This window comes from Kwoniella newhampshirensis, chromosome 5 (assembly GCF_039105145.1).
Source record: "Kwoniella newhampshirensis strain CBS 13917 chromosome 5, whole genome shotgun sequence".
Lineage (NCBI taxonomy): Eukaryota > Fungi > Basidiomycota > Tremellomycetes > Tremellales > Cryptococcaceae > Kwoniella > Kwoniella newhampshirensis.
Window position 1 is genome coordinate 1,539,319 of NC_089959.1, and position 25,264 is coordinate 1,564,582.

General features: G+C 51.1%; 11 protein-coding genes across 11 annotated transcripts; 4 read left to right on the top strand and 7 right to left on the bottom strand.

Moving 5' to 3' along the window:
* Positions 1-268: 268 nt before the first annotated feature.
* IAR55_003125 (uncharacterized protein) lies at positions 269-2,182 on the bottom strand (the record flags this gene model as incomplete). The annotated part of the gene is made up of 7 exons (XM_066946234.1): positions 269-406; positions 471-553; positions 688-964; positions 1,105-1,238; positions 1,316-1,440; positions 1,676-1,821; positions 2,072-2,182. The coding sequence occupies 7 exons, from the start codon at positions 2,180-2,182 to the stop codon at positions 269-271; spliced, it is 1,014 nt and encodes a 337-aa protein (XP_066803735.1).
* Positions 2,183-2,686: 504 nt separating this feature from the next.
* On the bottom strand, positions 2,687-5,167 carry IAR55_003126 (uncharacterized protein; the record flags this gene model as incomplete). Its single annotated transcript, XM_066946235.1, has 11 exons — positions 2,687-2,768; positions 2,825-2,854; positions 2,919-2,973; positions 3,025-3,233; positions 3,293-3,522; positions 3,584-3,672; positions 3,726-3,843; positions 3,904-3,960; positions 4,032-4,556; positions 4,648-4,679; positions 5,104-5,167. 11 exons carry the CDS (start codon positions 5,165-5,167, stop codon positions 2,687-2,689), a joined length of 1,491 nt encoding a protein of 496 aa, XP_066803736.1.
* An 845-nt stretch (positions 5,168-6,012) lies between these two features.
* IAR55_003127 (uncharacterized protein) lies at positions 6,013-7,052 on the bottom strand (the record flags this gene model as incomplete). Its single annotated transcript, XM_066946236.1, has 3 exons — positions 6,013-6,048; positions 6,108-6,541; positions 6,602-7,052. The coding sequence occupies 3 exons, from the start codon at positions 7,050-7,052 to the stop codon at positions 6,013-6,015; spliced, it is 921 nt and encodes a 306-aa protein (XP_066803737.1).
* Positions 7,053-8,450: 1,398 nt separating this feature from the next.
* Positions 8,451-9,947, top strand: IAR55_003128 (uncharacterized protein; the record flags this gene model as incomplete). The annotated part of the gene is made up of 4 exons (XM_066946237.1): positions 8,451-8,779; positions 8,842-8,965; positions 9,021-9,433; positions 9,491-9,947. 4 exons carry the CDS (start codon positions 8,451-8,453, stop codon positions 9,945-9,947), a joined length of 1,323 nt encoding a protein of 440 aa, XP_066803738.1.
* Positions 9,948-10,107: 160 nt separating this feature from the next.
* On the bottom strand, positions 10,108-11,488 carry IAR55_003129 (uncharacterized protein; the record flags this gene model as incomplete). The annotated part of the gene is made up of 3 exons (XM_066946238.1): positions 10,108-10,990; positions 11,120-11,222; positions 11,410-11,488. 3 exons carry the CDS (start codon positions 11,486-11,488, stop codon positions 10,108-10,110), a joined length of 1,065 nt encoding a protein of 354 aa, XP_066803739.1.
* Positions 11,489-11,767: 279 nt separating this feature from the next.
* IAR55_003130 (uncharacterized protein) lies at positions 11,768-13,394 on the top strand (the record flags this gene model as incomplete). Its single annotated transcript, XM_066946239.1, has 8 exons — positions 11,768-11,828; positions 11,896-11,953; positions 12,048-12,225; positions 12,298-12,468; positions 12,561-12,676; positions 12,760-12,935; positions 12,992-13,139; positions 13,202-13,394. The coding sequence occupies 8 exons, from the start codon at positions 11,768-11,770 to the stop codon at positions 13,392-13,394; spliced, it is 1,101 nt and encodes a 366-aa protein (XP_066803740.1).
* Positions 13,395-13,566: 172 nt separating this feature from the next.
* On the bottom strand, positions 13,567-14,501 carry IAR55_003131 (uncharacterized protein; the record flags this gene model as incomplete). Its single annotated transcript, XM_066946240.1, has 4 exons — positions 13,567-13,789; positions 13,923-14,042; positions 14,141-14,274; positions 14,388-14,501. 4 exons carry the CDS (start codon positions 14,499-14,501, stop codon positions 13,567-13,569), a joined length of 591 nt encoding a protein of 196 aa, XP_066803741.1.
* A 118-nt stretch (positions 14,502-14,619) lies between these two features.
* IAR55_003132 (ribosome biogenesis protein YTM1) lies at positions 14,620-16,529 on the top strand (the record flags this gene model as incomplete). Its single annotated transcript, XM_066946241.1, has 5 exons — positions 14,620-14,648; positions 14,747-15,181; positions 15,239-15,905; positions 15,997-16,105; positions 16,210-16,529. The coding sequence occupies 5 exons, from the start codon at positions 14,620-14,622 to the stop codon at positions 16,527-16,529; spliced, it is 1,560 nt and encodes a 519-aa protein (XP_066803742.1).
* A 1,256-nt stretch (positions 16,530-17,785) lies between these two features.
* On the top strand, positions 17,786-20,620 carry IAR55_003133 (uncharacterized protein; the record flags this gene model as incomplete). The annotated part of the gene is made up of 17 exons (XM_066946242.1): positions 17,786-17,822; positions 17,888-17,913; positions 17,977-18,006; positions 18,078-18,189; positions 18,259-18,314; positions 18,415-18,473; positions 18,535-18,693; positions 18,796-19,079; positions 19,185-19,242; positions 19,302-19,317; positions 19,388-19,436; positions 19,524-19,787; positions 19,866-19,925; positions 19,999-20,071; positions 20,141-20,207; positions 20,273-20,531; positions 20,601-20,620. 17 exons carry the CDS (start codon positions 17,786-17,788, stop codon positions 20,618-20,620), a joined length of 1,629 nt encoding a protein of 542 aa, XP_066803743.1.
* Positions 20,621-20,983: 363 nt separating this feature from the next.
* On the bottom strand, positions 20,984-22,701 carry IAR55_003134 (uncharacterized protein; the record flags this gene model as incomplete). Its single annotated transcript, XM_066946243.1, has 7 exons — positions 20,984-21,126; positions 21,208-21,382; positions 21,483-21,637; positions 21,775-21,962; positions 22,212-22,403; positions 22,573-22,605; positions 22,673-22,701. 7 exons carry the CDS (start codon positions 22,699-22,701, stop codon positions 20,984-20,986), a joined length of 915 nt encoding a protein of 304 aa, XP_066803744.1.
* A 267-nt stretch (positions 22,702-22,968) lies between these two features.
* Positions 22,969-24,945, bottom strand: IAR55_003135 (uncharacterized protein; the record flags this gene model as incomplete). Its single annotated transcript, XM_066946244.1, has 8 exons — positions 22,969-23,689; positions 23,744-23,863; positions 23,921-24,069; positions 24,121-24,423; positions 24,481-24,628; positions 24,680-24,708; positions 24,758-24,882; positions 24,936-24,945. 8 exons carry the CDS (start codon positions 24,943-24,945, stop codon positions 22,969-22,971), a joined length of 1,605 nt encoding a protein of 534 aa, XP_066803745.1.
* Between the last annotated feature and the right edge of the window lie 319 nt (positions 24,946-25,264).

The window sequence follows — 25,264 nt, forward strand, 5'->3', positions numbered from 1 at the left end:
TATGACTTGTACACTCCTTGTTTCGCTGTGAGCAGGCAGAGCAGCGCAGTCGAGTCTCGTCGTGTGTCTTCGTCGTGTCTAGTTGAAAGACGCATTGTACTTCTCATGTGTGTACGGCCCCGAAATCGTCAAGCTCTGGGGATACTGTCCAATGTCTTTTAGCAACAGCTGCCATGTTTCCGCGATCCAATACATCCCGTATCTACGTTCGCCATTACAACTGCCAAACTCATCCCACCAGTCACCAAGTCACCATAAACACACCATCCTAATATGACACCAGTCCCACGAGCTTCTTTGCCCTCTCACTCAAGACGGCAGGCTCCTTGGGAAGCTGCTTCTCGTCAGGATCAAGGGGACCAGATACGTTGGTTCCAGTGAGGCGGAATTCGAGAGGATCGTGAGACTATGGATATAGTGATCAGCGACGTGAGCGGCTCGTGGTCTCATGTTGATGCTTGACTACTCACAGTACCGCTGTAGTCCTTGAAGGCCTGTTTCCTCTCTTCCAGTTTCTCAGGCCGAATGTTTTTGGCAGGTTTGTAGCAGACGTCTACGTTGATAGAGTGAATGGATTGGTAGAGTCAGCTCTATTCTCGACCAACAGGCAGCACGTCGTTTGTGACCGGGACTATTGATCAAGCCTGCTCGATACTTCTGAGGAGTGACAAGCGAAGCTAGACTTACAGGTCGCTACTCTGGGCACATTGCCCTTGGCAGGAGCACCATAATGCACCGTCCTGCTATCCCAGAGGATGACATCTCCGGGACCCGCTTCCACCTTCCTCCACTTACACCCTCTGGCCTCGAACCATTTCAGGTCCTCTGGGCTGAACCCATGACCGTCCATCCAGGACCATCCGTCCGCGGGTCGTTGGTCGATGTGAGCCTCGAAAAACTCGGAGTAGAGCGGAGTGGAGCCCTCAAGAACCATGAGACCACCGTCGTCCGGACCATTGGGCGCCTGTGGAGGGGCAAAGAAGGGGGGTCAGTGCTCAAATGTCAGCAAATCAGAAGGTCACGTCATGGAGGATCAAAAGAAACATCGAGGACGATATGAAGGTACAGGAGAGCAGACTTGACATGCAGCAGAGGTGAACTCACCAAATTGACAATACCCTGGATACAGTGCTTGTGCGTCCTGTTGGGACTCTGATCAACATGCGGCGAACCTGCACCGAAACCCGTTTTAGTTGCGGTAGCAACATTCTTGAACGGCAAAGAGATATTGATTCCGTCTATCGAACGAGCACACGTATCAGCTGTCCAAGCTCTCATAGTCAAACGCGCTGTCTGGGCAATCTCGAACACTTACCGTATGAGACCAACAATTCGTCAGTTCCCCACACTTTGGCAAAGACATCGATGAGATTCGGTTCTGATCGGATATCCCAGACGAATTGCTCGTGGTGGACACCATGTCGGTTGAAGAGACCTCCACTGGGGAGGAGAGATCTGGTCAGCTCTATTTCCCCCTGTCACCTGGTGACGAGATGTGAAGACCATCCTCCGTCCAGTCCAATGGCACCGAGAAGGGGAATAGTTCTAGGGAAGGATTGATGAATGGCAGGGGAGAACAGTGAATGGATCGTGATTATTGCTCCCTTTGCCCCTTCTCCTTGAACACATCGAGAAGAAGACGATGATTGGAGAAGGTCGGATCAGGACGACTCACTTGTTGAACGCAGGCATCTTGTCAGGCTGCCAAGTCTCCTTGTCGTCCTTCTTGAATCCCTTTCCGTGAGACTCCAACCATTTGTACGCTCGATCTTCATACTCTTTAGCCTTCTCAGGTGCGATCACGGCGGGGATGACTGTGAACTATTGAGAACAGAGCGAGTCAGCAGGTGATGAATCTCGTTTGTGTTCATGTGTCAAGGGAGCGGGTCGTGGGACGGGGGCTGGTGACATGTCCGTTATGAGACACAAGGGCAATATGGATCAGGTCATCGAGTCCAGGAGCAAGATATGCTCGGGAGAAACGAGTCCTACGTCGCGAACGCAACCGTAGAACGGACCATGGACCATGGCCCATGGCCCAGTCGGTGCAGAAGGGGCTGATCGCACTCACCCCTTTCTCATCGAGCTGCTTGAGATACTCGTCCCCTCCTCTCAGTTTCAGATATCCAGCAGTCTGACCCCCTCCATTGATCTGTTGTACAGTGGTAGCAGTCGCGCTCATTTTGCTTGCTCTCTCTCTCTCTCTGTAATCACACAAAAGCTGTACGGTGAAGTGATGTCGGAATCAAAGATGGATGAGGAATGGAAGATACCGACCGATTCACTAGTCACAGTCCTGCTCATGATTCAATCACCCGCTCTCCCCACATCATTACTTCTCACCACTCGAAAAGAGCCGACTTCGGCCCAAGAAAGAGCCGAAGAACAGCAAAGTCCTGTAATGGTAATTTATCCGAAACTTTGTCGCTCAAATCCGATTACACTTTACACTCGCCGAGGAAAAAACCTATCGGGATTCGAAAGCCGGTGCAACGTATTTGTCACTCATATCGTCCATTCCAATGGTCATACACACACCAGAGCTGTGCGACTTCAAAGCTATCAAATACAGACATGACACCAAAAATGGTACCCTTTCGAGACTTTTGCTCCAGCTACATGCAGTGGTCCAGTCGCTGCCCACGCCGAAAAGTGAACAAATTTCGGATTCATGTCCCGCCTCGCATCAACAAACAGGGATTTTGATTTCCTTGAGGTTTCTGTTCGAGTCAAACAAACCCCAGTACGGTTCAACCCCGCCGAATTGGCTACATCACAAGTCCGATCAGCTCTACGGTTTCGGCAATGTCGGAACGTGACTCACGCCTTCCAAGGCTCATCAAACGCTTCGAAACTGGACCGTGATCGTCAGGCTTTTCTGCCTCGATAGCGCGATCAATCATCTCGACTCGACTCACTAAAAGTATTCAGTGCCATTGGCATTTGCTTGACAAACAAAAGTGTCCAAGAAAGCTGTAGGTCTGTCAGCTGATGCCTTCAAAGACCAATATTTCTTCGGCTTACTCTGCAGATTCGCGACACTGGCATCACCCTGCGGACTGCCTGCTCCATCATTCGCCTCTGAAGCATTCATAGATTGTGTAGGCCAGCCCGTCTCCGCAATATAACATGTGGGGTTGTTATCAGCGGTAGCGGCTACAGCTACGTCGGTCTCTTGAAAGTAAGTGTTAGTCCATTCTGCAGCCTGGTCGATCGGGAGTGATCCGAACCACCTTGATCACCGGAAAGGCGTATTAGCTGGGAGACTATGAAAACGATGGGGAGAACTTACGGGTGGACGTTCGCCATAAAGTAGTCGACACCAGAGGCCAGCCTCGTGCTCATGATACTGCCCGCATCAGAAGTCCCGATCGGGAGGGTCTTGCTTAGATTTAAACCTTGAATTGTGGTGTTGACTTCGGCAATCTTGTCCGTGATCTCTCCGACCGATGAGATGTAGGCGGAAGAGGTGGTACTCGTCGTACCAGCAGTATTGAGAATGTACTCATTTCCAACGGTGACCTAAGGTAGACGTGACGTGAGCCTCGTTGTCTAGAGTATCTTCAGGACCAGCATAACTGACCCCAGAGACATGATCTGTTCCATAAGTCTTTAATGCATCTGTGACGGCCTCCAGCTGGGTCGTGTAGGCGGTCTGATTAGAGTCGACATCTGTTCATGGGTGTCAGCGCGTACCGATACACTAAAAGATGGAAGCACCGTACATATGCCAAGCCAGACAGTCATGTTGACTTTCGTATCCTGGATCGCCTGTAGGACCAAGGCCGTCTGATTACAGTTTGCTCCATACAATCGTAAACGAGTGGTGATTTGAGAGAGTAGCTGAATCGATACATCAGCATGAATTTGGTCGTTACGATTTGATGATATGAGGCCACTCACTTGGATATCTCTTGTGACATTGGTCTGGGTTGCACCGCACCATGGCACTTGAGCGAGCTGTCCGAACGGCCGGTCATCAGCTTCGGTCATATCTTTACGATGTGTATGTATGACCAAGCCTCACTCACATTAGGTGTGTAGGCAAATCCCCAAAAGCTTTGATGTAGATTACTATCCTTCGCGAACTTGCTCGGATCATTCGGGTTACTCAAAGTCGATCCATTCGTGCCATTTGTGGATGCGGAACTTCCACTACTGTTGCCGCTGCTGTTGTTGTTCTTCTTGACCTGGCTGACTACAACTCCCACGATGATACCTATCAGAGCCAGGACACCCAAGATCGCTCCTCCCCATATCAACATCTTTCTCTTGTTCCCCGATCTGGCAGGTCGAGTGTCCGTGAATGTAGAAGGGTCGGACATTGGATAATAGTGTTCTGACGGGATATTTTGTCGTGATGTGGGGTCGAAGTAACCTCCTCTCGGGCCGGTGGTAGCACGAGAAGATGAAGGAAACTCAGACATGAGAGGCATGGTGAGACCTGCTGTGGGAACGGTTGCCGAGTGAGGAGGCGGCGGCAGTTCTTTGAATGATTGTGTTGAAGGTGTTCGATCGTGAAAGGGGGTAGTGGAATAGGACGAGAGACGTTGAGGCTGCGGATACAAAGGCATGTCAGGTATTTGAACGAAAATCTTGATACAGTAGGTAACAGTAGCAGTTGTAACAGTAAGATCTCAGACTCACAGTGGGATATCTCGAATCGTAATCGTCAAATCCTGTCAAGCCAAGCCGGACCAAGAGACGTTATTGATGCCAAGTTGCCGTTGGATTCAGTGCAGGTGAGACCATGAGACGAGAGAAAGGCGAAAACGATATATGTCAGCACAGTCCAGCTATGCAGACTGTCGCAATGATTCAGCAATGCCCAGATCCAAGTAAGGGGAGAAAGGGTTGGTGGGTGAAAGGAGTGCTTCTCGTCAGTATAGATATGAGGAGTGACTGCGTCTTGTTGACAGATTAGTCCTGCCTGGTTGACTTTCCAATATCCTCTGGATAATGACATCCCTCTCATCTATGCAGCACACCATCATGATCACGTTGTTGACCATTTGAAATCATTCGGGAATGATGTCTGCCCCCCTCCCCCTGACATCGACAGACGTTTTTTTTTCACCCCGATTCGAATAACAAAGCACTCACCATATCCTGAATTCCGCTGCTCTGCCCCAAACCCCGGTACCGGCGTATACCTCTGACCTGACATCGTGTTTCGTCTGTAGTAGATGGATTAGCACCAGACTCGTAAAGTCGATCCAAGGGACCAGCAAAGAGTTGGATGCAGAGGGAAGGAAGGATCAAATGAGTTGAGAGCTACGAAGGTGGTTTGGGTGTTGTTCAGAAATGTCCGCTGCGATTACGATCAGATGACTCGGGTTGAGTCGATGATGGACTCGGTATGTGGTCCGGTGTAATCGATGTGATGTTTCTCAATTGTTGAGGTTATAGGAAGAGATGTTTCCAACGTAGGTTGAGGTATGAAAGTGAAGAGCGGATGTAGCAAAGAAAGCGATGTTCAAGGTACTCTAGAGTCTGTTGATCAATGTTTTGACGGTGGATGTGACTTTGCGCCTTGTGATTCGTGTTCGATTGTCCACTCGTCGAAGCTGTTGCTCAGGCTGACCTCGTGCTTGCGTCGACTGAGCGGTAACGAGAGCCAAGAACGAGAAAACAATCCTTTGCACTGGAGGCAATTATTTGCACCGCATCATGATAGGAAAAGCCCTTTTTCTCTGCGCAGGCAATTTGCCGTCCCACTGAACAAAAAGAACAAAAACAGTCGCGGCATACAGTACACAGCTCGGGTGGCGAGACATGAATAGGGAAAAATTGGAACAGCGGGTGGCGTTCCCGGGGGCCTTGTTCGGCGTTCATGTCATTCTATATACATGCATTCTCCGTACTTGCCGGCGGGAAGGTCGCTGGAATCACACGAGCCGAAAGGCTAGTGTAACCTTTCACCATGTTGGAATATTGCCTTCTCAATACTATCTTGCCGTCTGTTAGTTGTGTTGGGCTGCTCTTCTGGGATTGCCTCTTTGAAGCTCGCACTCACTCCTTTCGCCCGCCGTGGTAGTTGAGGTTGGACTACGGCGGACCAATTCAACAGGTGTTGCTATGTACTGACAGACGTGGAGAATACTCACAAACGAATCCTCGGTCTGACTCCCTCTCCCCGCCAAGGTTGCCAAAAATGAGAGATCCGCTTCGTCCCCTTCCGGCATAGGGAAGATTGCATCGAGGTCGAAGTTCAATGCCGCGAAAGAGGGTGGTGGGGTCGCGATGGAGCCATCACGGCTACCATCGCTGGACGGCTGAGGCACCATGCTTGAAATCTCGTGCCGACCTTCGTAAAGCCATTGGTCGAATAAAGCGATTGAAGGATGACAGGGGTCGGTGGAAAGAGGAAGACATGGAGAGGAAGCTGGGAGTGAGGGAAGGGTTGCGGTCGGGGTGGCGGAGAATGGATGTGCGACGGTGGTGGAGCTGGCTGCCGTCAGCTGGTTAAGGTCGGTGCTTCCCTTTGGTGCCGTCCACCAAGAGGGAGGCCCGCGTGCCTTCTCGGCGCCCTTGCGGTACGCTGTTAGGGTATCAGCTGAACGAGAACATCTCGGTTATTATTCAGTTGTACAGTACTCACCTCTGCAAGGACCCCGAGTCCTTTTCTTTGTCTGCTGAGCCGAAGTGCCGTCCTCGTCTGCTCTTCTCTTCTTCGTCTTCCTCACCCTCCTCGCTTTCTCCAGATGGACCGATTTCGAATCGTCCCTTGCTGCTTCGGCTCCGGTAGACACCGGTTCCGGTGAGCTTGAGTCGGGTTGAGCGACCGAAAGGAACGGTGTGAAAGCGGGAGGGAGAGAAGCGGGGGTCGGAGGAAAGAATGGAAAGGACTCTGAGGAGCAAGCGGTGGTTAACGGGTCGGAGGCTGACGTGAGGTCATGAGAATCATCCTTTGGAGTCGAGGCTGGCAAGTCGTAGATCCATGTGCCATGAGCGGGATAGTCACGGGAAGGTGTCACCCAAGGATCAAAAGGTGGGTGGGGGTGTGAAAAGGCTTTAGGCCATAAAGGAGAACTAGAAGTCCATTGCTGCATGACTGACCCCCGAACGGAGAAAAGATGTCGCTGGGAAGACGCCAAGGAAGCTGAGCCCGTTCGGATCGTCCACACGTGAGAACAAAGGACAAGAAAAGTGAGTGTGCTAGTTTAGAAAGAGAGAACAAAGGAAAGGATACAAGGTTGAATGATACGGAAAGGAAAGGAAAGGAAAGACGAAAGGAAAGGTGTCAATGTACAGTATATTGTTTTTCCCCACCCACCCACACGTGTTTGTGTATACGGTTGACAGATGCCGAAGGATGCTTACAAGACGACTCGGTGTCGATACTGCCAGAGAAACCATTCGTATGCTAATGTAACTGCCTGACTGCCCTCTGGAAATGTGTTGCAGATACTATGCATTCATACGGACATCGAGCCTGACACGGTTGCGGACATTCCCCCTCACTTTCAGTTGACTGTCTTGCCCCACCCAGACACACGCTCCATTTCGCACCGAGGTGGGGATGGATTCAAGGCACAGACAGCCTTCGTGGTCGTGATATCAGACAGTCTCCTCTCGCCATCGTTCAATACGAGCACAGTTGTGGAAAGACAGCGTGCAGACAGATCTGGGCGTAATAGTCAAGTGCCATCTGTCAGCACAGACTCGTAACCGAGATTCGTTTGATGCGATTGACGCCTAAACATACCTCGCACATATGATGACCAAGAGGCGGCCTTGCTCTGGGTCTGGCCGGGCAGGATCCATGGGGGTCGTCATGAGAGCATGCGAGTACACGATCATCCATTCGAGCTGAGCACGAACAAAGTGGACGTATCGGTTGTAGGTGAGCCGGGGACAACTTCTGTGACGTGGCATTAAAACGGCCTCTTCTCTGGCTGCAGCTTATCACGGCTTGGTCGTTCATGCCAGAAATTTGGGACGCAAAATGCCTCGGTTTCATTTTCTCACTTGCTCTTCCATCAAGACTTCACTACACATACCGAAACCCAGATTGAGCCTGTACGTATGCCTGCTCTTCTCCCTCTCCCCACACAGGTCCAAGCTTTCACCTCTCGCAGGTGATGAGCAGTGATGAACACCGATGACGAGACCTAGTCTCTTCTCCCTCTTCCAATCCTTCAACCCCGCTCTTCCGTCCCGATCGATCTTTCTCCCCTCGTTCTGAGGGAGGAGGGATCGATCCTCGTGTGGACGGAAGGCTCAGTGGGTCTTGTTGGAGGATTGTGTGGTTGGGGGAAATGACGGTGACGATTCTTATACTAGTTTGGCGACTTTATCTTCTGAGCTCTATCACAAGAGAAAAAAGCTTGGACCTGTTTCGAAAACCTCATTTCCTCACCTGTCTAGTGATTTTACGTGGAAAGCGGGACTGACTGGAACGTAGTGGTCTCAAGCAGCTGGCCAAGTCATTATCCGGCGGCCGAGAAATGTCCCCTTCTTCGCCTGCGGGCTCATCATCCTCATCTTCGTCTTCCCTCTATACCAATACTCTCCTGGCTCTTCCAGACGGTCCCATTCCTTCTTCACACCCTGACTTGAAATCTCACTGCGTATCTCTCATCGGCGGTTACCCCACTTTCCCACCTCTTCCTTCTTCTGCATCGGCCTCTTTGCCCGAAGAAGTACGATGTGGCGTATGTCACAAACCCATGCCACTCTTAGCGCAGGTTTACTGTCCACCTGAGGGCGGGGAAAATGACAGAACTGTATATGTCTGGGGTTGTGCGAGGGTCAAATGTCAGAAGAGAGAAGGAAGGTGAGCTTCAAGTCTACCCTCTGCGATGGCGAACACCTTAGCTCACATGACTCTTCTTTCAGTATACGAGCTTTCCGAGCATCGATCCGGAACGAGGAGTATGTTCGTGATGTGGAAGAGCAGCGGGCAGCTGCGGAGACGGTAGCCGCGGCAGAGAGAGAGAAGGCGAGGAAGAACCCGTTCACAGTGAGCTGCAAGTGTAGCAACCCTGAAGAAGCAGCTCTGATTTGTTTTCTCAAAGTTGTCAGCGGATTCTACACCCAATAGCTCTGCTCTTTTTGGCACGGCGCAGCCGCTCTTTGGGGCACCAACATCGACCTCAAATCCTTTCGCTGCTCCCGCAACGTCCTCCGAAGCACCCGATCTTTCCTCCCTGTCTATCTCTTCCTCGAGCGAGTCTGCCAGTCAGACACTGGCACCTCCATTGCCCGCCTATCAACCTGCCCAGTATCTCTCCACGCTAGACGAATACATACCCCCTGTCGAAGACGTCGAGATGGACGAGGATGACGATTCTGATGATGAGGCTATCGCTCAAAATGGCGGACTGGAGGAAGCGTGGGAGAAGATCTTACCGAAGGGCGTCGATGAGGTGTTTGAAAACTTTGTGCGAAGGTTGGAGGCTGCCGAGGGCGGTGCCAAGCAGGTCTTGAGGTAAGTTCTTTATGTTTCACCTTTACGGTCTAGCAGCATCTCATGTTTGTGGCGCAGATACGAGCTCGGTGGGATGCCCCTACCGTATTCTACCCAATCACCGATATGTAAACGTCTGTTCCCTGGTGCCGAGAAACCGTTAGCGAAAGATGAAGAGCTCGACCTCGCTTCTATATACAACCCTTCATCTGTTCCCCCTTGTCCACGATGCAAATCGAAGAGGACATTCGAGCTTCAGCTCGTGCCATCTCTCATCACCGTTCTCAAGCCTAATGCAATTACGACGAACGGCAAGCCCTCAGAGGAAAAGAAGGATTCGAAACCGTTGTCGGAAGAAGAGAGGAAGAAAGAGCTGGAACGGCTTGCAGCGGGTGTCAAGGGAGAGGATAAGACTGCTGCTGAAGAGGAGGGCGAGATGGAATGGGGGACTGTCTTAGTGTATGGATGTGAGAGGGATTGCGTAGGCTTCGGAGAGGAATGGGTGGGTGTGGAATGGGAGACAAGCTTGATGTAGTTGTCACCGTATCTCTTGCTTGTACTTATTTTGACTAGAAAGTATAATGCTTTCATGACATCATGTTCATGATTTCGACCTGGACTTGGTGAAATCGTCACATCGTAACACCTATCACTGAACGTAGCAAAGTCGTCGAAAGGGTATCATGTCATATAGATCAGGCTTTGCTTTGACCCTTCTTGACCTTCTTCTCGGCCTTCTTGACCTTCTTCTCGGCCTTCTTGACCTTCTTCTCGGCCTGCTCGACCTCGAGCTCGTCGTCTTTCCGTCTCCTCTTCTCCTTTTCTGACTTTTTCACGCCCACATCGTCAACCTGTTCCTTGGCTTCTTGCTCGCCTCTCTCCTTCTTCTTCTCCTTCTTCTTCTCCTCCTTCTTCTCGTTCGTCTTTTCCTTTCCAGTCGCTTTGCCCTCCCTCTTTCTCTTCTTGCCCTTCAATTTCTCATCCTCCGCACCATCGACGGATGACTCTGACGACTTCACCTTTTTCCCAGCTTTCCGTCTCGCTCTCTCTTCTCGTCTAGCTTTGCGTTCTTCTTTGCTCTCGTTTGCCAATTCGACATTTCCTTCCGCCTCGGCCTTTGCTTTCCCTTTACTCTTACTCTTCTTCTCTTGCTTTTCTTCTTTCGCTCCGTTGTCTCCGCTCCTTTCCACCTTCACATCCCCTGGCCGACCGGCTATGACATCCCGACTCCGACTCCCACTCCCACTCCCAATCGCCTTGACACTCGCTCCCTGCAAATCTTCTTCTTCTTCTTCTTCTTCTTCATAAACGAGCACCTTCCCTCTTAAAAACCGACTATACAATCCTCTCCTAGCCAACTCCCTTCCCGATCTTGCCATGGCATTGATCGACAATTTCGCCGGTTGAGGAGTCTGTACTACAGTGGATCGAGTGGGAACTCCGTTACTTGTCACGGATATAGGAGGTAGAGTGGCCCATTTCCCGTTTCCATTGGGTTGGGCGGAAGAGCTCGGACCAGGGCCGGGTGAGGAGGAGGGAGAAGGGGAGAAGAGGGTAGCTGCTGTCGCGGCGAATATGCTATTTCACAGACGTGGGGTTAGCTATTGTGTCAGAAGGTAATCAATCGAGGTGAATTACAACGTGAAAAGGGGCGCAGTCATGGTCATTGGGTGATATATTCCATATGAAAAGCATCGTATCACTCACTGGTCCCAGAATGGTACGGCCTCGTCTCGATCTTTACCTATCCCCGATAAAGTCTTCTTCTGCACGACGGCAAGTGGTCGGGTGGCATGACCGTGTTTGAGGGCTGTCATGTCGTAGAGTCATACCCCGCGCACCGACGGAAAGTACGGTACGGTAGCGCATGATGATCAATGCGAGATTTGTAATGTAGCGGGAAGACAACGGTCAATCTGTCAGCTCAAATCTGCGCTTGCCCTATGAAGTCTCAAGTGGAAGGGAGAAACCAGAGGAGATTGAGAGACGTGACCCACCTGTTCCCTTCCCTTGCCATCCATGCTTACTCAGATGAGCGGCCGGATCGAACTTTGTGCTCTTCTTCACTGTCACCATCTCGCTCCAAAGGTTCGCTGGGATTATGGACAATGCTACAAATGCATCAATTGATCAATCAGATATCCAAAGCTGGACCTATCTCGGTGGACGATCTGAAATTTAGGGTTGAGCCTGATTCTCCGATGAACCATCAAGTTCAAAACAAAGATCACGTGTTAGCTGTCTATATCAGGCACATTACGCTGGTCGACACCTCCATCATAGCTGATTGTGTCTTTCTGTCTTCAACTTTCCTTTCACCTTCTCTTCCGCTGGGTCAAGAGCAATCAAGACACGATGAGCGACCCATCGACTTCCTCTCAACAGCAACCGCTCACCAACGGACAAATAACAGAAGGTGAGATTCTTATGTGTGTCTGATCTAGCACGGCAATGAGCTCATCAGTCGACCTTTCGTTCATCAGACGAAGCATCATTGTATGATCGTCAAATCCGATTATGGGGTCTGGAAGCTCAAAATCGGTATGTCCATCGTACACCATGCTTCAGGTCTCGGCAATTTTGCAGTTTGAGGACGAGGATAGGCTGACCCGAATGTGTCTCTGGGAAACTTTAGTATGCGCTCTTCGACAGTGCTCATCCTTTCACTCCGCTCTTTGGCCCATGAGACCATCAAGAATCTCGTGTTGGCAGGTATCGGACGATTGATCATTGCAGATGGCGGAGTTGTCGCCGAAGAAGACTTGGGGACTGGATTCTTGTTCAGAGAAGAAGAAGGGGCGGTAGGGAAATCTGTGAGCTTTCGAAATCCGGCTGATTGTGGAAAGGCCAAGACAAGAAGCTGACGTTTGTAAATCGCGGATCAGAGGACAGAAGCTGCTTTGCCTCAAATAGCCTCGCTGAATCCGCTGGTATCACTGACGAAGCTGGACACTCTGGAACCGTTCGTGGGCGGATCAGAGGAAGAGACGGTGGAGTTGCTGAAGAAGGAGAAGGTTGATGTCGTCGTCGCTTGCGACTTGACACGAAGTCTGATGGTACGTGCAGCTTTTGACTGTGATCTGTAGAGAAGGAGAGTGTAAGCTGTGGACGGGTCGAATGGCCAGTGACTGATGTTTTCAACCTACAGGAAACGATCGACTCCGCAGCGAGAAAGGCCGGGACAATGTTTTACGGTGCGGGGACATATGGCTTCTACGGTTACGTCTTTGCCGACCTAGGAGAGTCATACGAATATGTCGTCAAGTGAGTCGTCTTCCTCTGCCATTCGTCCGCTTTTTCCTGTGATTCTTCTTTCACTGTGTATTAGCTAACAAGTGATGATGCAGCCTTCCGTCCGGTATCGCGAAGAAATCTCTGTCATACTCATCCCTCAGCACTGCTATTTCCTCTTTAGGATGGTCGAAAGCTTCGACGGAAACAGACCAAGGAGGCAGTCCATTCAGAGGCTTGACAAGGGGTACAACGAAGAAGGCGCAACCGGGCCTTGCAATCGCCCTTCTAGGTGGGTTTGTCAGCATACCAAGCTTGAGATGAACCGTGTTAATATCTTGCTTGTAGCCTTATGGAGTTATGAGAATGAGAAGGGAGTGTTGCCTATAGGAGGTGAGGGCCAAGTTGCCGAGCTTAAGGACATTGCGGAAAGAATACGAGTGGAGTTGGGCGTCAACTCCAAGGCCTTGCCGTCAATCGAAGCTGACATGATCGAGTGAGTTCTCTGCTCATCTGCCGCTTGTTTGCATATCGAGCTGATCCGTGTGGTCAATGTAGACATCTCGCAACTCACGCCACACACTTCTTCGCGCCGACACTAGCTGTGCTAGGCGGCTTCTTAGCGCAGGACGTGCTCCGAGCTTTGAGTAGAAAGGATAAGCCGATCGTGAACCTGTTAGCCGTGGACACAATGGGTGGAACAGGTACTGCGGCGAGCTGGGGTATGGGTGATGCGATGGATGCTGCTTAGGGTTTGTGAGCCCGACGACATGAGTTATGACAGGGACAAGACCATGACGCAAAAACACCATCGAGGGTGTGTATAGATACCCATACATGTTCATAGTAATTATGCCACTGTCATCATGATCGTCATAGCGGTCGTTACACAGCAAATCCCTGACGTCCACCTCTAATGGAGATTACACAGGCGGAATGCCAGTCACACTGCTCAGGCTGGATCGTCCCTTGGCATGACCTTGACCGCCGCCTTTCCGTCTTCCGCGAGGTGCCCCATCGCCTTCTCCATTCTTCTTCTCGTTCGCATCATTATCGTCGCGTTCGTCGTCGTCGGCACCATGATCGATCGTCTGACTTGGATCCTCTTCGGTTGGGGCCTCTGGCGACGGTGGTTTCTCCACGCGCCTAGAAGATCAAAACGATCAGCGATCGGTCCAAGTAATCATACGTAGAATTCCACAACACGGTGCGGGAATGTACGGCTGAAGAGCGAGCATGGGCTTTCGGGATTATATAGCTTAGAAGAGAAGCAACTCACCACGTCTCATGATGTCTCGTACCGACTCGTATCAGCTCGTTGATGAATCCCATATCGTTCAATCTACTTTTGAACAGTTCCGTCTGAAGTAAAGTCAGATAGACTAGACATGTTGGATATCTGGGAGTCCGACGCCGATCAGCTCTTGTTCCCCCTCGGTCATCATAGAAAGTAAGACAACGACAAGACGGGACGGGATGAAGAGGAAATAGACGTACGTTATGAACTTCACGTATTCAGGTGATCTCCAGTATTCCAGGTATTCGAGGTATGTCAAGAAGGGCGGTTTGGATAGATACCCTTGTATAGATAACTCGTGTAGGTATTGAGGATGAGCAAGACATTGCACGAACTATCAACCACATACATCAGCTCCAACAAACCTCGTAACACGGTTTCAAGACTACTACACATTCGGACAGAGACCTCTATTATGACTACGGAGACGACAACAAAGTCTCTCACCTCCAACTCAGATTGAAATCGCACGAGGTTGGCATGTTTCTCTGCGGATCGTGCAGGCGCTTCTGATCCGTCGGGGAGTGGTGGTGGTGGTAAGATGGTCGGGAACTGTTGCATCTTGCTTTTGACGCAGATGAACGACATGCATAGCTAGTAGATGACAACTATGAATGAAACCTCTTTACGAGGCTGCGATCAATTCGTGTCACGTGGTCTGACCCTCAGCTTTCTCACGATGTCCTGCTATCCCTACTCCTGGCACGGGTGAGTTGATCAGGTTTGCTTTTTGGAAATTTCAGAAATGTCCACGACCGCAACCTGTTGGAATATTTCATTCGTCGTTACCTTGTTCACTCCTTCAGCATCAGCAGATCATTGCATCTCACCAGCGCCACGATCACCATGTCAGACCACTCGATGCCTTTGGCATCTACCTCGTCCTCGTCTTCCGCCAATCGACAACTACCCATCAACCTCTTCACACGATCACAATCCGATGCCATCCCCCAATCTACCTATCTCATCCCGGCTCAATGGCGACGGTTCCAACTCTCAGAACTGATCAACAAAGTCCTCTCGAACACCCCTGAACATGGGAAGAAACCCGTGCCCTTCGATTTCTTGGTCAACGGTGAGGTGTTGAGGGGAAGCTTGGAGAGCTGGGTGAAGAAGAATAGGGGGAATGATGAGGAGAGTCAGATCGATGTGGAATATGTCAGGAGCGTGATGCCTCCTGAAGAGGCTGGGAGAGTAGAGGTGGAAGATTGGGTATCAGGTCTGAGCCTCGGACGAAAAGGGTGAGCTTGAGTATGCAAGCGATGGCTCTTATGCATTCCAGCTGACTCCTCTCACAGCTATGTTCTTCTCTCCTCGTATCTCTCACACGTGCAGATCCTTCCTCTCTCATCCGCATCAACATCTTCCCCAGATGCGCTACACACCTTGCCCCTACCTACCTCTCTTGGAGCATCATCCTGCACCTGGCTCTCACCTCAAACTCAGACAGAGAACATCCTCCTCGCAGCAGGAGGTATCGACCGACAAGTCCACGTCTTCACCATCCCCTCTCTCTCACCCGACTCGACATCCCCTCCTCGAGAGCTGTACACTTTGTATGGCCACACCTCTCCCATCTCTTCCGTTGTCGGCAGCTCCACAGGTCGAGAACTCTTCTCTGCATCCTGGGACGGTAACTTGAACTTTTACGTCATTCCCGAAGAAGAACCGACGGAACATCAAGTTGCGGCGGATCCCATGTCTTATCTCCCCGGTCAAAACAACAAGAAGAGGAGAAAGCTTGAGAAAGATATGGAGAAAGCCCCTATAGAAGGATTGACGGACGGTGATTCGACAGGAATAGGCGGGTGGAGAAGAGCGCCCGATGGTGTTTTGAGGGGACATCAGGGGCGAGTTGGTGGTCTGGTGTGGGATAAACTGGATAGCGGAAAGGTCTGGAGTGCTGGGTGGGACGGTAGTGTGAGAGGCTGGGAGGTCGATACTGGTGCAGCCGGTGTCTTGAGGGTGAGTGTCGTTGCGGCTCGAACATATGGAGTGCAAGATGATAGCGCTGCCGTTGAGTCTTGAGCTAACGGTGTATGTTTCTCCTTCGCAGCAAGGACCAGCGGACAAGTCAGCTATATGCATAGACCAGTTCCAAGCGAATGGCACACTAGCTACTGGTAACATGGACAGGACCATCTGCCTCTGGGACACTCGACAAGGTGAGTCTGCATTCTTCTCGCTCTTCCATGCAGCCCCAAATGCGGTCGACTGTCTTACTTTGTTCCCGCCGTGACTGTATCTGACAACGCACCGGAAACTGCAGCCACGTCGCTCATCTCGCTCACCCTCCCCACATCCTCACCCATCCCATCCATCACCTGTCACCCAACCTCGACATTCACCCTTGCATCTGCCTCATACTCTGGTATCGTCCAAATTTGGGATATCAGATCGCCCAAGAACGCCCTGTTCTCCGTTTCAAAGGCTCAGACGAAAGCGGGAGAAGTGGCAGAGAAGCGAAAGGTCACGAAGAACGGAAAGGTCTTGGGCGAGAGATTGTTGGCATTGGACTGGGATGGAGAGGTTCTGGTTGCCGGTGGAGAAGATGGAGAGGTTGGGATTTGGCGAGCTAGAGGAGAGTAGAGGCAGACTTTTGAGAAGTCGATGACATGCATAGCGATGAGCTTCTATCGCCGTACAAGGGGACGGACTCGAGGCGCGTGTATGCAGTCATGTCAGCAGTATGCATGAACACGTCCTAGTATCGTCGAGTCGACCAGATTGACCAAGCCGAGCATGTCAAGCGTTCAAGACCAGAGCCCATAAAAAGTGGATCCCTGATGCTTCCTCGAAGACAGCCGACAAGAACGGCTTCTACTCTTCCGACTATATCACAAGGACGTCAGACCTCCACTCGACAAGAAATGACTGACTATTGTCTCCTGTGTACGTCTCGAAACGCAAAGAACGAGTTGTTGCCGAAATTAGCACAGATCAAACTACCGGCGGCTGTTCATCCAGCAGCCATTGACGTCAACTAAAACCACGCTAATCCACAAAGTCCATATGGGAACCTTTCGTCGAGAGCCAAAAAAATCCGACCAACGCAAGTCGGGGGACTGCGAATGCCCCCTCTGCTTCTCGTCCAGAGCCCCGTGGGTTCCGTCATCTCCATCGAGACACGGAATGGTCTCTGCGAGGGACAAGAAGAAGCTAAGGCGGTTGTCGTATGGCAGAATTAAGAAGGGTTGTTGTGAACAGATTGAGAAGCACCCTACGTACCGCATGACATGGTCCCTGTTCTCGTCTCTTCGGCCGTAGGCAAAAGGCCAAGTCCTTGATCATCCAAACGACAACCTTTTCCGGTCTCCTGAGATTTTCAACTTCATCCTGAAGAGGGACCGGGGCTGTCTTGATCACTGATCCTTGCACGCGGGAGGCCCTCGGGGCATCCGCGAGGGCTCGAGGGGAGGGCAGATTGATGACGTCTCGATCTTGACGTCCTCTTTCAATTCTTGACCAAAACAACGTTAACGATGGTGAGAGATCAAGGCCGGCCCGCCCGCCCACCCGATGCGCAGTGATGCACAAATCATGCTTTACGGGGTCCCTATGCGCCCTATGGGGCGACGACGAAACACCAAAGGGTCGAAGGGCCGGTCGCATGAGGCGTGATTCGGAAACTGGCGAGGTATATATATGAGTAGTGGTCGATGCTGACTACTGAGGGGAGAGAGAATTCAACTTCTTCTTGTATCTTCACTTGTCTGTGTGGACGAAGAATTGGAAGAATTGACCAGCACTGGAGTGGTTGTCCTTCGTACAATTGGCCTTGGACAAGACTGGACGTCAAGTTTGAGTTTCGAGTGCGCAAGAACACGGATACGAGCACGAGCAAGATGAGACGCTCGATCATCTTCTGTTTCTTTGCAGCGTGTGAGTTGGACGGCAAAAAGGAGTGACAGGGAATCACTACTCGTGCTGACGATGTGCTCATGCAGTTGGGGGTTGGGTCTTCGGCTACGATGTATGTGTTGCCGTGTTGAGAGCCAACATGCACAAGAGGACTGACCGAGACCGCACAATACAGATCGGTTACATCTCAGGATGTCTGATTATGGTACGTTTGTATCCGGCCTCATCCGGACACACACCCAGAACTGACGCATCTCTCTTCACTTACCTTCACAGCCCGACTTTGTCGCACACATGCAACCTGGCGCCAGCGCCCTTTCATCCCAGAATCAAAGTATCATCACATCCCTTCTTTCCGCCGGTACATTCTTCGGAGCTCTTTTGCAGAGTGAGTCGAGCACGTGTCTCATACTTTGCAACGGTGATGATGGACTGATGTTTGTTTCCTGTGATGAAGGTTTCACGAGTGACACAATTGGAAGGAAAGGTTCCATCCTTTTCTGGTCGGCCATTGTGAGTTTTGTCCCATTATCTGGGTTGACACAAACTCGGTGTTGAGCTACTATCGACCTGGGTTACTCGGAAGAGGCTGTTGCTGATGATGTAAACCCAGTTCACAATCGGTGTCATCATCCAAGTATCCTCCTTCGGTCTGGGACAACTCACCGCGGGGTAAGTCCACGACCACTCCATCTTCTCTACCATCTCTTCTCACGCTGACCTTTATCTCTAGTCGTTTTGTGGCTGGTCTCGGTGTCGGCGCCCTTTCAGCTATCGTGCCTCTGTACATTGGTGAAGCTGCTCCGAAGAAGCTGCGAGGGACGTTATTGGTCTTGTATCAGGTACAGATCGCTTCGGGCCTTTTCCTTGCCTACCTTGTTGATCTCGGAACGTGAGTGGCAGTCCATGGTCAGCGCAAACCAAGCTACGCCTCCCAATGCCTGTGCGACCATTCGATCCGGACTTGTTCGCTGATTGTCGTTCCTAATCACAGCCACCACATAAAAAACTCTGCATCTTGGCGAATTCCCATCGGGCTCCAACTGATATGGGGCGGTTTTCTAATGGGCGGAGCCGTCTTACTCCCCGAATCACCACGTCTTCTCCTCGGCAAAGGAAAAGAGACGCAGGCGTTGAAAGCGATTGCGAGTCTGAACGATTGCGAGGTCGATGATCCTTTGACGAGGGAGGTGCTGGTGGAGTTGGAACAGGCTATCAAGGAAGAGAACGAGGGTGGGAAGGCGGGTTGGATGGAAGCGTTCAGTATGAGATCTGCGAGTGAGTACCGGTTGCCCTCTCCGTTGCACAATTTGGAAATGGTTTGGACAAGATGTGGCAGCGAGCAGGAAAGGAGCAAAACTGACGTCGGTCTTCACCTGAAAGTGTGGAAGAGAACTCTGAACGGCTGTATGATCCAGTTTCTTCAGCAGCTCAATGGACAGTGAGTGGCACTTTGATTACCCACAGACAGACACCTTGACTGATCTGGTCAACCTACAGAAACTTCTATTACTACGTATGTCAACCGCTACACTCTGCGAGATCAAGCTTTGTTCTAGTTGGTTGATGATCCTCCCACTCCACAGTACGGTCCCGTCTTCTTCGAGAACGCTCGACTCTCACTCAACTCGTACGGTCAGTATCATCGTAGACGATCAAACCATTTCAGAACCTCAAATCATGCTGAGATATGTTAATGCTGACAACTCGTTCCAACCTCAGAGATCCAAACGGTTCTCGGTGGAGTTTCACTCGCCATGGTCCTTCCAGCGATGTGGACGATCGAGCATGTCGGACGCCGAAAATCACTATTGATCGGTTCTCTCGCTCAAGCGATATGCGCCATCATTGCGGGTCTGGTCGGGCACTTCTATACCGACGTCGCCGGGTTGACGGAAAAGCAGACCAAGCTCGGAGGTCAGGTGTTGGTGGCCTTTGCGGTCATCCATGTCTCGTTCTACAGTTTGTTCTGGGGACCAACTCCTTGTAAGTCTGATCCTCAATCTCGTCGCGGTCGCCGAATGTTGACTGGAGATCGGGCTGACCTTGCCTAATTGTGCGCAGGGGTGTTACTTGGCGAAACTTTCCCTCTCAGAGTACGACCTAAATGTATTGCACTGGCAGGCAAGTGTTTTCTACCACCTCTCGGGATTTGAGCCCGTTCATTTCAGAGCTGACGCCCGACAAACAACTTCAGCTGCCACTAACTGGCTCTGGAACTTCTTGTTGAGTTACTTCTCACCTCTGATCGCCGACGACATCGGACCTTTGTGAGTCACAGCTCTCGCCCTGCAATCACACGTCATGCTCGTCATGCTCATGCCCTGGTCTTACAACAGGATACTGTTGGTTTTCTGCGGTTGCTTGGTCTTCGCCTTCGTCTACGTATTCTTCATGATCCCCGAGGTCAGTCGTCGATCCAATCTTTCGGCATGAAGTGAGGTACAATCTAGCTGAACGCTCGATCACAGACCCGAGGTATCTCCCTCGAAGAAGTCGATGAGTTGTACCGGACCAAAGTCCCCGCTTGGAGATCATCGTCATGGACGCCTTCGACGCGACATCTCACAGAAGTCGGGGATGGGAGGATACACAGCGATGCCACGTTCATCGGAGGTCAGGAGACCGGACCTGGCGGGGCTGAAAAGAAAGGGACAGATCAGCAGCTTGAACACCTTGAGAACACGGGGGATGTCGACAATGGAGCGGTCGCAGGGACAAAGACTGGTCGTGAGTGTACAGGACTTGAGGACACTGAAAGAGTGTGATGCTGACATTGCGGTTGGATGGCTTCTATAGCACTTCATCTGGTGGGTTAGGCGCTTCCGTAGGACGATCTGTCGTCAGTCTCGGTCTCGGACTGGACTATCACTGTATGCTGCTCTTTAGATGGAATTCCCCGCCGCCTTTCCTTCCCACTTATCTTACTATTCGGTCGCACCTCCTGCCATTGGGGCAGGGCAACGAGATCGATCTTCTGTATCCATAGTCACCCTTTGAAACCCGTAGCAACATTCTAGATGGAACATTAGAGCTTAGTATGCGGAATTATCACATCTCGGCACGTTTCGTGCCACTCAAAGCTCCCGTCCGTCCGATCGGCGTCAAATGATCGTTCTTGCAGCAACCTGATAGGCAAATACTTCTCACATTACCGCACCACACTACCGACTGATTGAGCTTCACAATCCCTTGGGCATGAGCGCTCCTTCTGGTGCAGGATTGGACTTCCTGAATTGCTCAGCGATATCCTTCATAGGGACCCATTCCACTCCATCGTGAGTGTTGACCCATTCGATAAATCGTCCAAGCATCATGAGTACGTCTGTGCGGGGAGAAAGAGCGAATGTCAGCAGGCTTTTGATTTGGGAAGCTGTACAGACATCTCTATGATTGGTGAACTTACGAGGTCGACCGGCAACATCCGGATGGATGGTGATGGGCATGATGAACCCATCTGGGTATTCACGATAACAGTATTCAAAGTGATCTTTCCACTTCTGCTCGATCACTTGGGGAGAGACGAATCCTTGAGAGTTGGGTGCAGATTTGATGAACATCATAGGAGGTAGATCGTCGAGCTATGAGGGATATGATCAGTAGTGTAGGTCAGCGAGGAAGCACGAACGCAAACGCCGATTGACACGACGACGATGTCTTCCGGCGAGGAAATACACTTACATCCCAGTTACCGGCGATCTCGACCATGCCGGTCTCTTCGCCTCGTTTCAGGGGCTGCATCCATGTCTTGGCAGGTTCGTCGTAGTTGATGTTCTTCCAGCTGTCACCCATACGGAGCCAGTACGGCAAGCAGTCATGGTGTTGGAAGGAGTGGTCTGATTGTAGAAACAGAAAGGTCAACCATTATCTCCTGGAGTGACAGGCATGAGATGGGATGGGAACTTGAAGTCTACGAATAGAAAGAGGTTTGATCGCGAGGAATAGGACAGATCACTGATGAGGGACAACGCACCGTACAAGATCCCATGCTCGAGGAGCATCTCCGTCCCCTCTTTACTGACCTCCCACCAAGGGGCGACGCTGCCTACCGGTGGTTTCCCCGCGAACTCGGTAAGTTGCTTGAACGTGTGCTCGAGGATATCCCGTTGTTGCTGAGGAGACATTGCTGTGGGGTTCTCGTGTGAGTAGCCGTGAAGACCGCTGTTGGGGAAAGGGAGGGAATGAGTATTTCCACCTTGTCGTCTTTTCTCTCTGCTTGATTGTTCATTTCTTCCTTCCCCTAGCCCTCTCTGCGAGACCTTGATAGACTTTCCAGTTCCACACTCTTGAAACCCCGTTGATCAGCCGATCAACGTCTATCATTCCAGCACCAGCTCAACCCTTCCTCGACCCATCCTCCCCTGTCCACTGCTCGCCCCTCCCCACCCGTCTGTAAACCTGTCCACTCACATCTCATGACCATCATCTCTGACAGCCGCCATCTCCTTCGGGAATGTATCCAGACTGTGACCAGGGATGAACCAAGTGGTCTTTATCCCGTATTTCTTGAACAGTTTCAATAGTCGCGGAGCGCCGACTTCGCCCGCGAACATGCCTCGTGAGATGTCGCCTGGAGAATCTTCGCCGCCGTACGAGCCGAGCCTGAAAGGAGGAGGGGGTCTGGGTCAGTACTCTGTCTCCTGTTTCGAAGTATTATGGGCTGGATAAAGGTGTTCTGCTGTAATGCAAGCGGACACGGAGAACAAGAAATGGACGCGGAGACAGAGCTGGAGAGGGAAAGGGTAGAGGAGTGAGTGAATGGTGCACATACCATCCTGATACGGCATCCACATCCACACCGAAACTGGATTCAGAATCATTCAGCTGGTTCGACCTGACATGGCGATATCAAACTCTGGCTCGGGACGTACGATAGAAGTTTACGACCACCGAGAGACATGATGCTTTGGTTGCGGTCTTTATGAGCACAAACGTCCCACTCAAGGTGAAGAAGAAGAAGAAGAAGACCACCATCATCGTCATCTATATATGTAGACTTTTCTGTCGGGTGGGTGTCCGACTTGCCCTTCGCTCTGCTTTGTTATCAATCGGAATATGGGCGGGGCAACGCAATAACCGAATACAAGATCACGTGATGTACGCAATCGCTCCGAATCAGAACATGTTCATGCAGATCGTACTGGAATACAACAGGTGAGATGCCTGATTACCAATGTCTAAGCAACCAGTATGAGGAAGCCAATGCTATGCCCACAGGTGCCAAAACTACTCCTGCCATCTCGGCCAACAACCACTGCCACCGCCGGATGATCCTCTTGCCCGCTACAGGTCCCATTGGTACGCTAGCATCGAGATCGTCATCATCCGCTGTAGGCGAGATGTCATCTTTCTCCGTCTCGGAATGAGCGTTGTCAACGATGTTTGTTTTGCTATCCCCGATCTCGATTGGAGGCGGTCTTGTCGTGTCCGCACCGAATGTTTTGATGGTAAATTTGGTACGCTTCACTCCAAGCTGCCAACAGACCACCATGGTGACCAACAGCTTGGTAATAGTCACCCGCTCGATCTCCCAACGCTGACCATAGACCCGACCAAATGAGATCAGAGCCCAGTCGACCGCCCTCGCCACACCCAGCTGAAATGCGATACGCCTCGGAGTGGGCGGTATAAGCAACTTATCTGCTAGCTTGTCGCCGATCAGGAATCGAGATGTCGCCAGGTGTTTTTCGATCTTCGACGGACGAGGTGGCCGTTCAGCGACAGATGCCAAGATTCGATAGGTAGACGTGGCCCGATAATCGTCAAATTCGAGATCGAAAGAGAAGAGATGCATCGTCAGACATGCGAACAGCTTGGCAGCTCTGCTGACGAGATCGGGTCCAGTATAGTAAACCTCCAAGCGAGAAGGAGATATACCTAAGTAGAAGCTGCGTGTGATGTCAGAAGTCTGCCAGAAGAGCTCCATAAAGTAGGGCTCTTACCCTATATGTCTCCAAACTGCGACGTAAGCCGCTTCTTCTTGAGCAGTAAGACGGATGCCAGACTTCCGTAAGGACCATAAAGGAGCTATCGCGAATGATCCAAGGGTAGCCAACAGGTCTCTACAGAGCTCGTCAGCCATGATTTACTTAAAGTTGATACTGTGTTGTTCGACGCACTCTTGGTTGATTGGCACGCCATCGACCTTCTCGTCATACTTGTTTTTCAATCCCTTTTTATCTCGTAATCGCACCCGCACCGAGGAGTGCAACATCCGTACTCTAATGGTTGATTTCCAACCAACTCCTGTGACGGGAGTCAGATCGTTCTGCAAGTCTATTAGCATCGTTCGGCCTATATATGTACGGAGCGTACTCACCATGTAATCGAAAATAGCCTGAGTCGTCTCTAACAGTCTTCTATATGTCTTATCTTTAGCGTCTCCAGTGAGATAGTTCGTCTCTCTCAGTACGCCCACGATCCGTTCCGCAGAGAAACCAGCTGCCAAGCTGAAGTGCATTAAAGCTGACAGAATTTGGGCGGAATATCGCCAAAACACAGCTTGACCGGCAGCCACCGAGGGCGGCAGACGACGAGAGCAAGAGCGGATGGCCTCGATCGGAGTGGCCTCATTCGAGTCGTCGGGATATGCGGAAAGCGATGCCGGCGGAGGTTGTGAGATCTGATCAGAGGCTTAGTATGAGCGAATTCCAACATTCACGACTGGATTGAGACTTACCTGATCCCAGAAAGTTTTCACACACTCTGCTTGTTCTGCTTTGGGTAGCTCCAGATGATCCAAGAGTACTTGGAGGCCGTCTTGTCCAGGCCTGAGATTGATCGCTCGGACCACTGAATCACACAGATCGTCTCCTTCATGCCGCCATCTGACAACAGCGGATTAGCTTGCGTTCGCGGCTGAAAGTGACGATACATACGGCTCAAGCTTGGACGGAGGCAAACATAACTATTGGAATATCAGTGAAGCTACATGGTAGAGACGCATTTGAACTGACTTCGTCCCATTCCATAGAATAGTCCCCCAGAGGTGAGATCAGCGCGGCAGGCTTCAGACCTTCCAATTGATCTCCATGAGTGATGATCGCATAATCAGAGCGGATCGCTGAGGAAGGATCGCCGACTGCATGTGCACATGACATGAGCATACATAGCACATGCGCCGACTCTGCTCACTAGTGAACATCTGGCCTCGGGCTATATTGGGTCGCTTGGCTTGACGATATAGAGAGACAACACTCTTAATGATCCAAGAAGCTCAATCAATCTCATCCAGCTTTTTTTCAATCGATCGCGTCGATCGTCGACCAGGTACATACATTGATTGTAACCGACTGCCGGGAATCATTTACGTAAGAGTCACCCGTATCACTCAGGTCTGATCATCATCGTTCAAATGGACAAGAATGGCAACTACTGTCCATCGATCAACGCGCTCGAGGAGATATGCACCTTCCTCCAGGGCTCGCGTATCGGGTTGTAATCATGGGCAGGGGCAAGCCCAT